Below are 18,638 nucleotides of genomic sequence, written 5' to 3' on the forward strand. Positions count from 1 at the left end.
CCAGCATGCCTGGACAGCCAACGGCTGTCCGGGCATGCTGGGAGTTGTAGTTTTGCATTTTCTGGAGGTCCACAGGTTGAAGACCACTGGCCTACATAATGTGGGGGAGAACACTGTCTGCCTAATGTGGGGGGGAACACTGTCTGCCTAATGTGGGGGGGAACACTGTCTGCCTAATGTGGGGGGGAACACTGCCTGCTTAATGTGGGGGGGAACACTGCCTGCTTAATGTGGGGGGGGGGACACTGTCTGCCTAATGTGGGGGGGGGACACTGTCTGCCTAATGTGGGGGGGGGAACACTGTCTGCCTAATGTGGGGGGGGGACACTGTCTGCCTAATGTGGGGGGGGGGGGGGACACTGTCTGCCTAATGTGGGGGGGGAACACTGCCTGCCTAATGTGGGTGGGGGGACACTGTCTGCCTAATGTGGGGGGGGGGGACACTGTCTGCCTAATGTGGGGGGGGGACACTGCCTGCCTAATGTGGGGGGGGGGACACTGCCTGCCTAATGTGGGGGGGGGGACACTGCCTGCCTAATGTGGGGGGGGGGGGACACTGCCTGCCTAATGTGGGGGGGGGGGACACTGCCTGCCTAATGTGGGGGGGGGGGGACACTGCCTGCCTAATGTGGGGGGGGGGAACACTGCCTAATGTGGGGGGGGGGGGGAACACTGCCTGCCTAATGTGGGGGGGGGGACACTGCCTGCCTAATGTGGGGGGGGGGAACACTGCCTGCCTAATGTGGGGGGGGGGGGGAACACTGCCTGCCTAATGTGGGGGGGGGGGGGAACACTGCCTGCCTAATGTGGGGGGGGGGGGGGGGGAACACTGCCTGCCTAATGTGGGGGGGGGGGAACACTGCCTGCCTAATGTGGGGGGGGGGGAACACTGCCTGCCTAATGTGGGGGGGGGGGAAACACTGCCTGCCTAATGGGGGGGGGGACACTGCCTGCCTAATGTGGGGGGGGGACACTGCCTGCCTAATTGTGGGGGGGACACTGCCTGCCTAATGTGGGGGGGGGGGAACACTGCCTAATGTGGGGGGGGGGGGGGAACACTGCCTGCCTAATGTGGGGGGGGGGGAACACTGCCTGCCTAATGTGGGGGGGGGGGGAACACTGCCTGCCTAATGTGGGGGGGGGGGGGGAACACTGCCTGCCTAATGTGGGGGGGGGGGGAACACTGCCTGCCTAATGTGGGGGGGGGGGGAACACTGCCTGCCTAATGTGGGGGGGGGGGAACACTGCCTGCCTAATGTGGGGGGGGGGGGACACTGCCTGCCTAATGTGGGGGGGGGGGACACTGCCTGCCTAATGTGGGGGGGGGGAACACTGCCTGCCTAATGTGGGGGGGGGGGGAACACTGCCTGCCTAATGTGGGGGGGGGGGGGGGAACACTGCCTGCCTAATGTGGGGGGGGGGGGAACACTGCCTGCCTAATGTGGGGGGGGGGGGAACACTGCCTGCCTAATGTGGGGGGGGGGAACACTGCCTGCCTAATGTGGGGGGGGGGACACTGCCTGCCTAATGTGGGGGGGGGGGGGGCACTGCCTGCCTAATGTGGGGGGGGGGGACACTGCCTGCCTAATGTGGGGGGGGGGGACACTGCCTGCCTAATGTGGGGGGGGGGGAACACTGCCTGCCTAATGTGGGGGGGGGGGAGAACACTGCCTGCCTAATGTGGGGGGGGGGAGAACACTGCCTGCCTAATGTGGGGGGGGGGGGGGGAGAACACTGCCTGCCTAATGTGGGGGGGGGGGGAGAACACTGCCTGCCTAATGTGGGGGGGGGGGGAGAGAACACTGCCTGCCTAATGTGGGGGGGGGGAGAACACTGCCTGCCTAATGTGTGGGGGGGGGGAACACTGCCTGCCTAATGTCGTGGGGGGGGGGGGAACACTGCCTGCCTAATGTGTGTGGGGGGGGGGAACACTGCCTGCCTAATGTGGGGGGGGGGGGAACACTGCCTGCCTAATGTGGGGGGGGGGGACACTGCCTGCCTAATGTGGGGGGGGGGGGACACTGCCTGCCTAATGTGGGGGGGGGGGACACTGCCTGCCTAATGTGGGAAGGGGGGGGGGACACTGCCTGCCTAATGTGGGGGGGGGACACTGCCTGCCTAATGTGGGGGGGGAACACTGTCTGCCTAATGTGGGAGGGGGGGGACACTGCCTGCCTAATGTGGGAGGGGGGGACACTGCCTGCCTAATGTGGGGGGGGGGGGGGCACTGCCATTGTTGCAAAAATGACATGAGAATGGCACATTTCTGTTCTGGTCTCTGAAAGACAACAGCAGAAGTCACTAGACTGATTTGCAGTAAATATTCATTTGTTTTTGTGGTGAAAATCATATTTTCATGGTTTTGTTCTCTGTTCTTAATGGCTTTGTTCATTTTGTGCACCTATGTATAAATATATACCTAATATATACCTCCTATGTTTTGATTTTGAAAAAATCATATTTTATTTTTCCAATTAAGAAGGGGTTCGGTGAATGCGCATATGACACAGGTGGGGTTCAGGACCTCCAATAAGGTTAGGAACCACTGCCCTAGAGCTTTGTCGGTCTTCTGCCTCATTTAGAACAGAATTTGCAGAGCAGCAACCTGGGCTACTCCTCACACCTCTTTTTAAACATTTTGGGGGAGATTTATCAAAATCTGTCCAGTCAAGTTTCTGAGTTGCCCATAGCAACCAATCAGATCCCTACTGTCATTTTTAACAAGGCCTCTGCAAAATGAAAGAAGAGATCTGATTGGTTGCTATGGGCAACTGGGGCAATGTTTCCTCTGGACAGGTTTTGATAAATCTCCCCCTATAAACTTAATGTGAGCTTGTCGCAAGAATCGATAATTCGGTTTTCCTGAATCATCACAACAGCACCCTGTAATCCCTCCCCTAAAAAAGTACTATGTTTAATGATTAGTATTTAGTAGTATAATTTTTTGGCTTTTTTGGGTAAGTTGTCTGGGGAGGGACCTTTTTAACCTCTTTGTGCTTCCTGTTCCTATTGGATCATTGGGGAGAATCTCATGTGGTGCTGTTGTGATGGTTATGGGAAAACCGAATTATCGGTAAAACATAATTCCATCTTTCTCCCACAAATATGTAATACCTTCATTTTGACATACATTTTATGGTAACATGAAAGTTCTCATTATAAAGTACAGTGGTCCCTCAAGTTACAATATTAATTGGTTCCAGGACGACCATTGTATGTTGAAACCATTGTATGTTGAGACCAGAAACTCTATGGAAACCTGGGAATTGGTTCTGAGCCACCAAAATGTCATCCAAAAATAGGAAAAAGTGAGGATTAAAGAAAAAGAAATAGATAACTAATAGAGATAAAGCAAAATCGTACATATTAAAGGTAAGAAAGATCTGCTGGGAGCTGTAATCACTGTCTATGTCAGTGTTTCCCAACCAGGGTGCCTCCAGCTGTTGCAAAACTATAACTCCCAGCATGCCCCGGACCAGCCAAAGGCTGTCCGGGCATGCTGAGAGTTGTAGTTTTGCAACAGGCTGGAGGCACCTTGGTTGGGAAATGCTGGTCTATGTAGAGGACAGGAGCTTCTTCAGGGTTCTGTACAGAATACACAATGTCCTAAAAAAGTAACATGGAGCCGCCCTCACCTGGTGTCCAAAGGAGCAGCTAACCCTGGTACAGGTAAAGAGTAGTACAGAACATGTAATACCTCCCTGTACTGTAGGGGGCGCTACCAGACACCAGTCAGTGCATGCACTTCAGTAATACAGGGGTTTTACCAGTAAATTGCCCATTCTGATAGGTCAGTTCTTCCGGCCATTGACACGTTTTACAGATCTGGACTGTCCGTAACATTGTATGTTGAGTCTGGTTTCAAGTTACAATGATCCAGAAAAGACCATTGTATGTTGAAACTATTGTATGTTGAGGCCAATGTAAGTTGAGGGATCACTGTACAATTGTTCCCGCAAAAAAAAAAAAAGCTAACAAGCCTTCACATTGTTCTATGGATGGGTTATGGCTCTTAAAAAGCGAGGAGGAAAAAACTAAAACTCAAAATTAGCTTTGTCCTCATGGCCAAAATGGACTGTCCTTTTTAAAGGGTTAAAAAAACACAAACAATGCACCTCCTAGACCTCTTCCCAATGCAGTTTTGTGTGGTCTTCTCAACAAAGTTTCTCTGGAATTTACAATCTTGCAGAAATGTTTAGCTTCCCTTCTAAATCTTTATTTATCTATTTATTTTAGACCCTGCGGCGTCTATTCCAGCGCCTACTGAGCGTCATTCTGATGGTAAAAGGAGGTGAAGGATCAAACTCCGCCATGCTCGCGATCACCGCTCCAGTCACAGGCGCCAGGGACCAGGCGGTTCAGTTTGTCAGGTTGGGATCATGAACTTTAAAAAAATAAAATAAAATCATGATGGCGTGTTTACAGAAGATGGGCATTTTATATTTTGTTTTTGGTGAAAAATCAATGTAGTTAAAAGGGTTATCCAAGAATAAAAAAATAAAATAAAAAAAAAAGCAAATTTCCGCAAACAGCACCTCCCCTGTCCTCAGCTTGTGTGAGGTATTACAACCTGGCTCCATTCACTTTAATGGAACTGAGCTGCAAATCCACACACAACCTGTAGACATGTGTGGCGCTGTTTCTTAAAGAAATCGGCAATATTTTTCTAATCCTGCATAACCCCGATTCTTTTATAAATTTATCTCATCTGTAGCCATCAAATAGAAATCCACAACACATAAGAGCTGGCATGGCCTTCGGCTACAATTTACGCCAATTTCTGCTACGAAATACAGTAATCCTGCTAGGCTGCTGGATGCTCGCACCTCTTCTAAGCTTTTATTACTTGAAAAAATAATTGCTTGTTTTTGTACAAAACAAAAGACCCAAAAAATGCACTAAATGTGAAGTGAAACCAAAAAGCATGTTGTAGTGAGTTTTTGTATTTCTCTTGTGACTTCGTTATAATTTTAGAGGCAAAAAAGTCATTATAAAAACAAAACAACAAATGCTGTGTGACACCAGCCTCACATTGTACTGGGATATAGCTGGTTCGACTTTTATGTGCAGTTTGCTTACCGCCCACTAGATGTCGCTGTCTGAGCAGTGTCCTTGTACAATGTTCGTCTTATGACTTTTTTGTTTGATCTCCTCGCAGTTTCCTGGTGGATAAGTTGAAGGAGGCGTCATTCCCTGTTCTCCTGATCCTGTTGCAGCACATATGTGCCAAGGTAATCCATGGTGTATCACCTAGGGCAGTTGAAAACCTACTACACCAACAGCTGTAGGCTGTCCGGGCATGCTGGGGGTTGTAGTTTTGCAATATTTAAAAACCCACAGGTTCCTTATGCGATCTGTCATGACGTCCTGGTAATTCAGAAATTGTTACTCTCATTCACAGCTCGTCTTTTATGCTTGTTTCTCTCTTTTTAACAGTTTCCAGATAAGTCTGACTATAGGGCGTCTGCCGCCCAAGCTCTTGTGAAATTATTAGAAAAGCTTCCAAGCCCAGAATATGCCACCTTCATCGACTGGCTGTACAAATACTCCCGAAATGCAAAGGTAACATTTACTGCCGCTGTGTGCTCGCCTCAACTGTCCACATGTTCTGCACATTTGTTGATAAAGTTTAGTTGTTGAAAAACCACATTAGCCGTATTAGTCCAGTGATGCAGATGCTAATCAAACAATGTTGGAGTATCTTGTAATACCTTTTTTATTGGACTAACAGAATTTTGTAGAGAAGCTTTCGGGATTCCTCCCTTTTATCAAGTCCAAAGCAAATCTAAGCTCACAAGCAGAAGACACAGGTTACATCTCACAAATATGCAGGGGTTAATACAATAGATCTGGAGAATTCACACTAAGATAGGCCAAGATGTAACCTGTGTCTTCTGCTTGTGAGCTTAGATTTGCTTTGGACTTGATACTGCAACATTTTTTAATTTGCATCTATATATATATATATATATATATATATATATATAGAGATAGAGATAGAGATAGAGATAGAGATAGAGATAGAGATAGAGATAGAGATAGATAGATAGATAGATAGATAGATAGATAGATAGATAGATAGATAGATAGATAGATATAGATAGATAGATATAGATAGAGATAGATAGATATAGATAGATATAGATAGATAGATATAGATAGATAGATAGATAGATAGATAGATAGATAGATAGAGATATATATATATATATATATATATATATATATATATATATTATATATATATTATATACACATTATATACACACACACAAATCAGCTCATTACATCACCTTTTCAGGCGATGTTCCCTGGTATCAGCTTAGCTCCAGTTACGGAATATAAAAAGCTAATCGGGATTAATGCCAAGCCAGAACTCTCTCCAGAAGGAAAGGGGGTGCTCTTTCCTTCTGGAGAGAGAGAGTTCTGGCTTGGCATTAATCCCGATTAGCTTTTTATATTCCGTAACTGGATCTAAGCTGATACCAGGGAACATCGCCTGAAAAGGTGATGTAATGAGCTGATTTGCATATTCCCCTACCCAGAATGCCTGCGGAGTGCTTAGTGGCCCTTGAAAGCTCCGTCACACCAGGAGTGGTGAACTCTCCCTGAGTTAAATACTCATCCCGTGTGTGTGTGTGTGTGTATATATATGTATATATAAATATATAAATATATATATATATATATATATATATATATATATATATATATATATATATAAAAAAATTTTAGTGTGTGTGTTTTATTGTTTATACTCGTATATAATTTTTTTTCCCCCTGAGTGTTACAATATATAAGGTTATTTTCACTCTGCCATTGTGCCCCGTCAAGAACAGCTGTCAATTTATTGTATTTTTTTTGTTTATTTTTTATTTTTTTTAACCGCTCTCATTTTGACGGGACGCAACGGGTCCAGATGGACCCTATTATAGTCAGTGGGGTCCGTCGGCCACCTCTGTTTTTCAGCGGGAGAAAAAGACAGTGCAAGCATAATTTTTTCTCATGTTATTCTCCCTGATTGCTGTCACGCTACGGTGTGACAACGGTAGTGTGAGAGTAGCCTTAGTCTTGCGTCCAAGCAGTTTACCTCCCATGGGCTTGTGTAGACTGGACACAATTGTAGCAATCCTTCAGATGTAAAAAATGACTAAAAAGCCAGTCTTTCCCAACTAGTGTGCCCCCAGCTGTTGCAAAACTACAACTCCCTGCAGCCTTCGGCTGTCCGGGCATGCTGGGAGTTGTTGTTTTGCAATAGCTGGAGGACAGTAGTATGAACAAAGCCTAAATTTGTTTAGGTTTTCAGCCTGTGGGTGTAAACAAAAATATGTTTAAATTCAATGACAACAATTAGTGATCTTGAAAATGGAAAGAAACTAAAGAACGAAGTGTGTCGCATAGTATCTCATGTAATGGCTAAGCTTTTCCATAGATCTCATACAGAGTGTTCGCCCTGGATGTCGCTGTTGCTCTGCTGGAGCTGCCGGAGAGGACGGCTGATGCTTCGTTTCCACTAGAAAAGATAAAATTTCTACAGCACAAGTTCCTGCTGCAGGCCATGGTGTTCAGCCGCTGCTCCGACAAGGCTCCAACTGTGCGTAGTAAAGCGCTGTCGTGCCTGGCGCAATGTCTAGAGAAGAACGCAGCATCTGAAGGAGTCACTGAGCTTCTACAGGGCAGTAAGTACAACCAGACCCTGACAACTACTAATGTCTCCCCTGGAGCTTCTGTGGTTTATAGGGCGGTGGTTACAATGCCAAGTCCTTTTTTTTCCCTTCCTCTGTCACAGGGTTTATATACATCTATTAAATATATTACTTAGTTATTACTGAGTTATATCCTGTATTATACTCCAGAGCTGTACTCACTATTCTGCTGGTGAGGTCACTGTATACATACATTACATTACTTATCCTGTACTGATCCTGAGTTATATCCTCTATTATACTCCAGAGCTGTACTCGCTATTCTGCTGGTGAGGACACTGTGTACATACATTACATTACTTATCCTGAGTTATATCCTGTATTATACTCCAGAGCTGTACTCACTATTCTGCTGGTGAGGTCACTGTGTACATACATTACATTACTTATCCTGTACTGATCCTGAGTTATATCCTGTATTATACCCCAGAGCTGTACTCACTATTCTGCTGGTGAGGTCACTGTGTACATACATTACATTACTTATCCTGTACTGATCCTGAGTTATATCCTGTATTATACTCCAGAGCTGTACTCACTATTCTGCTGGTGAGGTCACTGTGTACATACATTACATTACTTATCCTGTACTGATCCTGAGTTATATCCTGTATTATACCCCAGAGCTGTACTCACTATTCTGCTGGTGAGGTCACTGTGTACATACATTACATTACTTATCCTGTACTGATCCTGAGTTATATCCTGTATTATACTCCAGAGCTGTACCCACTATTCTGCTGGTGAGGTCACTGTGTACATACATTACATTACTTATCCTGTACTGATCCTGAGTTATATCCTGTATTATACTCCAGAGCTGTACTCACTATTCTGCTGGTGCAGTCACTGTGTACATACATTACATTACTTATCCCGTACTGATCCTGAGTTATATCCTGTATTATACTCCAGAGCTGTACTCACTATTCTGCTGGTGAGGTCACTGTGTACATACATTACATTACTTATCCTGTACTGATCCTGAGTTATATCCTGTATTATACTCCAGAGCTGTACTCACTATTCTGCTGGTGCAGTCACTGTGTACATACATTACATTACTTATCCTGTACTGATCCTGAGTTATATCCTGTATTATACCCCAGAGCTGTACTCACTATTCTGCTGGTGAGGTCACTGTGTACATACATTACATTACTTATCCTGTACTGATCCTGAGTTATATCCTGTATTATACTCCAGAGCTGTACTCACTATTCTGCTGGTTGAGTGTCTGTATAAATGTTACATTTCATACAGACATGAAGTCACCATATGCTTTTTAGACTGTGGGTTTTGTGCAGTTCTCAGTGTTTCGTCATGCTTCCTTCAGTTACATTTTTTTTTTTGTCTTCTTTACACTTTCAGGCACTTGCCGCACAATTTCTGGAACCACGGTCACGGCTGAGAGTATGGTGAACGGCACAGAAGGTAATTTACGGTTTCTTTGACATGGCTCCTGTATTTCCTTGCGTGTCGGGGTCTCACTTCTGGAGTAGAGCAGGATGAAGAGGGGCCGGCGTATTATTATTTCTGATATTATTATTATGGAAAAAAAAGTGTGTGTGATTAATAAATATATGTATGTATGCATATGTGATTTATATAAAATATATATTAGGGCTGCAACGATTAATCGATTAAAATGAATCCCGTTATCGAATAATGCCCGATTCGTCGTGTGGCGGCAATGAATGAATGAAGCCGACATGTCCCGCATATAGGCTACATTCATTCGTTCATTCACCGCCGCATGTTCGCGCCGCTGCCCCGCTCCTAGTGCAATCAGCGCAGCGCCGGGACATGTATATTCTCTGCTGCTCATCTCCATCGGGTACAGAGATGATCAGCAGAAAATAGACATGTCCCGGCGGGGCGCTAGGAGCAAGGCAGCAGAGGCAGCGGCAGCAGCGCCTCCCTTTAGACCGCAGCCCCCCACCCTTGTTTTTTTTTTTTTTTTTACTCAGAAATTTTTTATTAAACAATTTTTTCATACAAGAAAAATAAACAATACAGACCAACATCCCCAAATTCCCCCCTTCCCACCCACCCACAAAAAAGGCCAATACCCACCCCCTCCCCCCAATCCCAGTGTCCTCTCTCCTATAGTAAGGAAAAAAGAAGAACATAGGGGGAGATTTATCAAAACCTGTGCAGAGGAAGAGTGGTGCAGTTGCCCATAGCAACCAATCAGATTGCTTCTTTCATTTTCCACAGGCCTCTTTAGAGGCCTGTGGAAAATGAAAGAAGCAATCTGATTGGTTGCTATGGGCAACTGCACCACTCTTCCTCTGCACAGGTTTTGATAAATCTCCCCCATAGAGTAGTCTCAAAAAACACCATGCATCTCAGGGTGAAACTCAGGGTGTAATGCAACACAGAAGGGCGGACAGTGTAGCAGACGCAGACAACATAGATATACCAGGTCAACCAGGAAATCAATAAAAAAGCATAACATCTATAGAAATGGTCAAGAAGACATAGGCACATCAACGGCGAGGACCCCTCGCCCCCTCTAAAAGCACCTCCATAGGACTTCTATGCAGACGGCAACCCCGGAGTGTCTAACCAAGGGCCCCAAATCGCCTCAAATTTACGCTCCGCTTTCCTCTTTATGTAGACCCCTTTTTCTAGTCTAATAGTGGGATTTAATTAAACAGTCAATTCTGAAATAGTGAGCGGTAGAGGTCACAACCCATGCTGTGCTATCAACTTGCGGGTTTGGTAAAGAATCCTGCTAATACCAACGTATAGACCACTGTCCCTATCTAACCCCTCCAAGCACCCCAGTATACACGTCAGGACAGATAAATTAAATGAACTGCCATACACCCGCCTAATTAGCTGACCCACCTCCCGCCAAAACAGAGCGAGACTTGGACAGTCCAATAACCTATGGAGCAGATGAGCGTCAGGTAGAGAACAGCGAGGGCAGCAAGAATCAGGTCGCAGTCCAATTATGTTAAGGAAAGCAGGAGTGCGATACACTCGATGTAGTAAGAAAATTTGGGACACCCTGTGAGCCTCAGATACAGCCAACCGCGGGGTCATAGATACAATGTGTGCCCACTGCTCATCTGACATGGGGCCCACCTCTGTTTCCCACCCTTGTAGACAGCTCACTTACAGCTGTCCTCTGTTGGGGCTGCCGCACCGCGTCCACATCATGTAGTCCTATGGAGGAGCATGTGACATACACGTCACTCCACTCCTCCCCTGCGCCCGGCGTAACGTTACGGAGGAAGCAGAGTGACGTTGTGTCACATGCTCCTCCATAGGACTACATGATGCGGACGGGACTCGGGAGAACTGAGCTGCAGCCCCCGACAGAGGACAGTGTCTGAACTATTAAAATATTAGAGAATCGTTAAAATTTTTTTTAATAGTTCATACAGTTACCATGCGGCAGTATCAAATTTACGCTGGTTTCTGTACAGGATCATTAATAATAACAGCAACCGGCGTAAACGTTAAAAAACAAAAACCCAAATTGCTGCTGTTTGGTCACATCACATGCTAGAAACTTTTAATATGGCCATTGTACATAGTTTTTCAAGTAGAATCAGCTGAACCCCTTTTTTTTTTTTTTTGGCATTTTGACATTTTTTCCGATTAATCGATAAAATAATCGACAACTAAACGATTATTAATAATCATTAGCTACAGCCCTATATATATATATATATATATATATATATATATATATATATATATATATATATATATATATATATATATATATATATATAAATTTAAATGTATTAATTTTTATTTTATTTAAATGATTAAACAGAGATCGTATCTGTCACCCCAGGGCCGCTGATCTTAGGGGTGGGAATGGAGGGGGGTTCTGCTAGTGTTCTGCTACATTGTTGATGTGGTAAAACTTGGGGTTCATGGTGTCTTTTTAAGGTTTCTTTCTCCTCTGACTAATAGGAAGAAGTCCTGCCTTTCCCTCATATCATGTCTATATGTCCTTAATAAGTGTATATAGTTTGGGGCAGTATATTCAGGATATATTATAGGGTTGTGTGGGTGCCATGTTGGGTATACAGATGTGACCTGATCATTATCAGCATTATAATCTTCTCTCCTGCAGCTTCTAATCACACCCGCAAGACTATTGGTGCTCTGAGGACCATTGAAGTGACGGACGAGGGGGACCACATGGGGGCTGATGGTGAGATATGGATTTCCATCCCGTGGCTTAAACTGCAACAGGCAAATACTAAATCAGTGATCTCTAAACAGCGGACCTCCAGATGTTGCAAAACTGCAGCTCCCAGCATGCCCGGACAGCCATCGGCTGTCCGGGCATGCTGGGAGTTGTAGTTTTGCATCATCTGGGTGTCTACTGTTTGGAGACCACTGGGCTAAATGCTATACCAGTAGTCTCCAAATTGTGGACCCCAAGCTGTTGCAAAACTACAACTCCTAGCATGCTGGGAGTTGTAGTTTTGCAACAGCTGCAGGTCCACAGTTTTAGAGACTACTGTTCTTTACACTTTTATTTTTCTTTGCAGGAAGGGATACGTTGGTGATGCTGCGGCTCAGAGCTGGTGATGAGAAGACTAATGTCAGGAAATCTGCCCTGCAGGTGAGGAGAAGCCGTGGTTGTCATCACTGATCAGCTGCAGCTTCTGCACGTCTCTTGGATCAAATACCGTCTGATCGCCTTTGGTTCTGTCTTTTTTCCAGGTCTTGGTGAACATCCTGAAGTACAACCTGATCCCTTGCAGCTCTGAGGATCTCTCCACCCTGCAAGATCGCTGCAGAGACCCCGCTGTGTCTGTGCGCAAACAGGCCCTGGCCTCCCTGACCGAGCTGCTTCAGGTTGGGAATACTCAAGAGTTTTCATCTCCTCCGTACAATTAGTCTTTTCCATCTCTTGTTTAATGTGTAAGGCCAGAAATTCAGGTGCATCAGCCCCCCCCCCCCCCCCCCATTGTTTTCAATGGCATTCTGCTGCACCGTGCACACTGGGGAATTTCCGCAGCAGAGAATTCCGCTGCGGAAATTCACATTTCAAAATCTGCCGAAAGAATGAACCTGTTCATTCTTTTGGCGGATCCGCTTGGGTATACATTGCCGTCAAGTGATAGTATTTAAAGGGGTTATCCAGGAAAAAACTTTTTTTTATATATATCAACTGGCTCCAGAAAGTTAAACAGATTTGTAAATTACTTCTATTAAAAAAAATCTTAATCCTTTCAGTACTTATGAGCTTCTGAAGTTAAGGTTGTTCTTTTCTTTCTAAGTGCTCTCTGATGACACGTGTCTCGGGAAACGCCCAGTTTAGAAGAGGTTTGCTATGGGGGATTTGCTTCTAAACTGGGCGTTTCCCGAGACACGTGTCATAAGAGATTACTTAGACAGAAAAGAACAACCTTAACTTCAGAAGCTCATAAGTACTGAAAGGATTAAGATTTTTTAATAGAAGTAATTTACAAATCTGTTTAACTTTCTGGAACCAGTTGATGTATAAAAAAAAGTTTTTTTTCCTGGAATACCCCTTTAACCCCTTCATGACCCAGCCCATTTTCACCTTCATGACCTGGGCATTTTTTGAAAATCTGGCCACTGTCACTTTAAACATTAATAACTTTGGAATGCTTTTACTTATCATTCTGATTCCGAGATTGTTTTTTCGTGACATATTCTACTTTATTTTATCGGTAAAATTTCACTGATATTTGTATCCTTTCTTGGTAAAAAATCTAAAAATTTCATGAAAATTTTGAAAATTTAGCATTTTTCTAACTTTGAAAGTCTCTGCTTGAAAGGAAAATGGATATTCCAAATAAATTACATATTGATTCACATATACAATATGTCTACTTTGTGTTTGCATTAAAAAATTGACAAGTTTTTACTTTTGGAGGACACCAGAGGGCTTCAAAGTTCCGCAGCAATTTTCCAATTTTTCTCAAGATTTTCAAAATCGTAATTTTTCAGGGCCCAGTTCAGGTTGGAAGTGGATTTTAAGGATCTTCATATTAGAAATACCCCATAAATGACCCCATTATAAAAACTGCACCCCCCAAAGTATTCAAAATGACATTCAGTAAGTGTTTTAACCCTTTAGGTGTTTCACAGGAATAGCAGCAAAGTGAAGGAGAAAATTCTAAATCTTCATTTTTTACACTCGCATTTTCTTGTAGACCCAATTTTTTAATTTTTACAAGGGGTAAAAGGAGAGAAATCACCCTAAAATTTTTAACCCAATTTCTCTCGAGTAAGGAAATACCTCATATGCGTATGTAAAATGTTCGGTGGGCGCAGTAGAGGGCTCAGAAGGGAAGGAGCGACAATGGGATTTTGGAGAGTGAGTTTTTCTGAAAGGGTTTTTGGGGGGCATGTCCCATTTAGGAAGCCCCTATGGTGCCAGAACAGTGGACCCCCCCACATGTGACCCCATTTTGGAAACTATACCCCTCATGGAATGTAATAAGGGGTGCAGTGAGTATTTACACCCCACTGGCGTTTGACAGATATTTGAAACGGTGGACTGTGCAAATCAAAAATTTTATTTTTCATTTTCACAGACCACTGTTCCAAAAATCTGTCATACACCAGTGGGGTGTAAATGCTCACTGCACTCCTTATTACATTCCGTGAGGGGTGTAGTTTCCAAAATGGGGTCACATATGGATATTTATTGTTTTGCGTTTGTCAGAACTGCTGTAACAATCAGCCACCCCTGTGCAAATCGCCTCAAATGTACATTGTGCACTCTCCCTTCTGAGCTTTGTTGTGCGCCCTCAGAGCACTTTGCACCCACATATGGGGTATCTCCGTACTCAGGAGAAATTGCGTTACAAATTTAGAGGGTCTTTTTTCCCTTTTACCTCTTGTGAAAATGAAAAGTATAGGGCAACACCAGCATGTCAGTGTAAAAAATTAATTTTTTTACACTAACATGCTGGTGTAGACCCCAACTTCACCTTTTCATAAGGGGTTAAAGAAGAAAAAGCCCCCCAAAATTTGTAAGGCAATTTCTCCCGAGTACGGCGATACCCCATATGTGTCCCAAAACTGTTGCCCTGAAATACGACAGGGCTCCAAAGTGAGAGAGCGCCATGCGCATTTGAGGCCTGAATTAGGGATTTGCATAGGGGTGGACATAGGGGTATTCTACGCCAGTGATTCCCAAACAGGGTGCCTCCAGCTGTTGCAAAACTCCCAGCATGCCTGGACAGTCAATGGCTGTCCGGCAATACTGGGAGTTATTATTTTGCAACAGCTGGAGGCTCCGTTTTGGAAACAGTAGCGTACCAGACGTTTTTCATTTTTTGGGGGGAGGGGGGCTGTGTAGGGGTATGTGTATATGTAGTGTTTTTTACTTTTTATTTTAGGTTAGTGTCAGTGTAGTGTAGTGTTTTTAGGGTACAGTCACATGGGCAGAGGTTCACAGCCAGTTTGCCGCTGGAAGTTTGAGCTGCAGCGCAAAATTTGCGCCATCTCAAACTTGCAGCACTCACTGTAAACCTCCGCCCATGTGAGTGTACCCTGTACATTCACATTGGGGGGGGGGGAGGGGGCAAACATCCAGCTGTTGCAAACTCCGAGCATGCCCTTTGGCTGTCCGTGCATGCTGGGAGTTGTAGTTTTGCAACAGCTGGAGGAACACTGGTTTGGAAACACTAAGTTAAGTAATAAACTTTCAAGTGTTTTGCAACCAAACTTAGTGTTTCCAAACCAGTGTGCCTCCAGCTGTTGCAAAACTACAACTCCCAGCATGCATGGTCTGTCAGTGCATGCTGGGAGTTATAGTTTTGCAACAATTGCAACAGCTGGAGGCACTGAGGTGGGAAACGGACAATGTTTCCCAACTAGTGTGCCTCCAGATGTTGCAAAACTACAACTCCCAGCATGCCCAGACTGCCAAGGCATGCTGGAAGTTGTAGTTCGGCAATATCTGAAGGATCAGATGTTGCCGAACTACAACTTCCAGCATGCTTGGGCAGTCTGGGCATGCTGGGAGTTGTAGTTTTGCAACATCTGGAGGTCCACAGTTTGGAGACCACTGTATAATGGTCTCCAATCTGTGCTCTTCCAGATGTTAGAGAACTACAACTCCCAGCATGCCTGGACAGACTGAGCATGCTGAGATTTGTAGTTTTGCAACATCTGGAAGAGCACAGATTGGAGACCATTATACAGTGGTCTCCAAACTGTGGGCCTCCAGATGTTGCAAAACTACAACTCCCAGCATGCCCAGAAAGCCAAAGGCTGTCTGGGCATGCTGGGAGTTGCAGTTTTGAAACTCTCAGAGGCAGCAGTGAGATCGCTTTACGGCGATCTCACTGCTGCCAATGAAGATGCTGCACTGCTGCCGGAAACTCACCTCCGGGACGCAGCGCAGCCGGGACCGCCTGGAGGACGTCGGGACCGCACGGAGGACGCCGGGACCGCTCGGGACACCGCTCGGACGGGTAAGTGATGTCGAGGGACAGGTCAGGGACACTTAGCAGAGCGGTGTGTGTCCCGATCCCCGTGATCGGGACTCACACACCGCGCTGCTAAGTATTCTGATAGCGAAACGCTGCTATCAGCTAGTCAGATTTGACCAGCTGATAGCAGCGATCGCTGGAGGGGGTGGGGGATGAAACCCCCCGTGGTCGCACGGTAAGATGGCTGGCTATCAGTGATAGCCACCATCTTTCCGGGCGCTGCGGGGTGCCGCGAGTAGCGGCAGTAATGTCCATGACGTACCTGTATGTCATGGGTCGGGAACACCTTGCCACCCATGACGTACAGGTATGTCATAGGTCGGGAAGGGGTTAATGTTCTTAAAGGAGTACTCCTGGATTTGAAAACTTATCCCCTATCCTAAGGACCCTGGGTCTTTGCCAAAATAGCGCATGTCGACCACCGCTGGCATTCACCCTTAATACATTTCTATGGCAGGGATCCTGCTCTCCAATAGAGATGTATTGTGGGGGGTGTCGGCCGCCCGCCACATCATGGGGTGGTCAGGCACGCCCCCTTGTCGCATACTGTCGGGTCCTCATACTGTAGATCACGGGGGGGGGGGGACCCCAGCGGTCTGACCTCTCGATCTGAAACTTATCCCCTATCTTCAGGATAGGGAATAGGTTTTCATATCCTGGTCTACTCCTTTAATATAATAGTCCTAGATATAGATAGAGAGATACAGATATATAATGCTTCAGTCATATCAAACGCTGTGTAATCAGTTAATATTAACTAGAGATGAGCGAACTTATAGTAAATTCGATTCGTCACGAACTTCTCGGCTCGGCGGTTGATGACTTTTCCTGCATAAATTAGTTCAGCTTTCAGGTGCTCCGGTGGGCTGGAAAAGGTGGATACAGTCCTAGGAAAGAGTCTCCTAGGACTGTATCCACCTTTTCCAGCCCACCGGAGCACCTGAAAGCTGAACTCATTTATGCAGGAAAAGTCATCAACTGCTGAGCCGAGAAGTTCGTGACGATTCGAATTTACTGTAAGTTCGCTCATCTCTAATATTAACCCTTTAAAGAGGTATTCCAGCCCTTAAAGGAAAACTGTCACAACGTTCACCCACACTAAACCCGATACTCTGGGTTATAGTGCGAGTGAACAGGAGTCCATACAGGGTCGGTCACTTTTTTAGGTTTTCTTTCTGCCCAGTTGTCGTCCGCTAAAGTTCCGTAATTTTGGCTTTCACTTGTGCTCTGAAGGTGGATCCCCCGCCCGCAGCCTTGCTTTGGGTCCCGGAGGAAGGGGCCTTGGGTTTAGTGTGGGTGAACTTGGTGACAGTTTTCCTTTAAAAACATATCCCCTATCCACAGAAGAGGGCATAATTGTCTGGTCTAGGGGGGGTCCAACCAATCTTCAGAACGGGGTCTGTCTCTTCCCTGCTTTGTTTAGCAGTGGGTGGGCACGAGCTTCATGCAACGCTGGAGCTCATGACGTCATAACCCCGCCCCCATGGTGTCACGCCCCGCCCCTCAGTGCAAGTCTATGGAAGGGGGCGTGGAAGAAGCCACGCCCCCTTCCATAGACTTGCATTGAGGGGGTGGGGCGTTACATCATGAGGAGGCGAGGCTATGACGTCACGAGCTCCCAGGTCCAGCATTCGGAACAGTTTTTTCCAAACGCTAAGCAGCGGAGTACCCCTTTTAAATAGTACCTGTCATGTGGAAAAACTTTTCACGTCCTAGTGACATGTCAAAAGTTTTGATCGGCGGTGGTCTGAGTGTTCAGACCTTCACCGATCAGAGAAAGAGGCGGAAGAAAGTCTGTGCTGCCATGCGCTCCTCTCCCTGCTCTATGTCACGTGATGGAGACAATGCTCATAAACTCACATTGCCAGTGTGTCTCGATCATGTGACACATAGCCGGGAGGGAATGCGCTGTGTGAAAACTTCTCCCGGCTCGTTCTAATTGGTTAAGATCTGAACACTCAGACCCTCACCGATGAAAATGTAGTCAGTAGTCTGTAGGACGTGTTACAATTCTAATAAGGTTGTTTCATTTGTATCCAGGCTAAACAATATTACTTAAAGGGTAACTCTCATTAAAAGAAATTTTTGCTATAGCACTCCTTATGGTAAATAAAACATATTTCTAATATACTTTGTTTAAAAAAAATGAAGTTTTCTATGTTTTATTTATGCTTAAAAAAGCTCAAGAGCACATTTGCCCCCATCTCATACACAGACTTAGGACCGAGGTCCAAACACAGGAAGTGCAGCCTAGAGTGCTGAGGAGGGTGTGTCCAGCCTCATCCAATCATGGCTCCCCTCACACTTAACTGCCATATACTGTTGGTTGGAGACCCCCCCCCCTCAGCACTCCAGGCTACACTTCCTGTGTTTGGACCTCGGTCCTAAGTCTGTGTATAAGAAGGGGAAAATGAGCTCTTGAGCTTTTTTAAGCACAAATAAAACATAGAAAACGAATTTTTTTTTAAACAAAGTA

The 18,638-nt window shown here is 45.6% G+C and overlaps 1 protein-coding gene across 2 annotated transcripts in view; it reads left to right on the plus strand.

Moving 5' to 3' along the window:
* The window catches only part of NCAPD3 (non-SMC condensin II complex subunit D3), a 68,048-nt gene that overhangs the window by 16,750 nt on the left and 32,660 nt on the right, over positions 1-18,638 (plus strand). For both annotated transcript variants that reach the window (XM_056542390.1, XM_056542389.1), the window contains exons 8-15: positions 4,237-4,370; positions 5,159-5,231; positions 5,437-5,562; positions 7,433-7,679; positions 9,078-9,140; positions 11,809-11,889; positions 12,233-12,306; positions 12,408-12,542. In XM_056542390.1, coding sequence (XP_056398365.1) covers positions 4,237-4,370; positions 5,159-5,231; positions 5,437-5,562; positions 7,433-7,679; positions 9,078-9,140; positions 11,809-11,889; positions 12,233-12,306; positions 12,408-12,542 — 933 coding nt within the window. The remainder of the gene's footprint in view (positions 1-4,236; positions 4,371-5,158; positions 5,232-5,436; positions 5,563-7,432; positions 7,680-9,077; positions 9,141-11,808; positions 11,890-12,232; positions 12,307-12,407; positions 12,543-18,638) is intronic.

Source organism: Hyla sarda, chromosome 10 (assembly GCF_029499605.1).
Source record: "Hyla sarda isolate aHylSar1 chromosome 10, aHylSar1.hap1, whole genome shotgun sequence".
Taxonomy (NCBI): Eukaryota; Metazoa; Chordata; class Amphibia; order Anura; family Hylidae; genus Hyla; species Hyla sarda.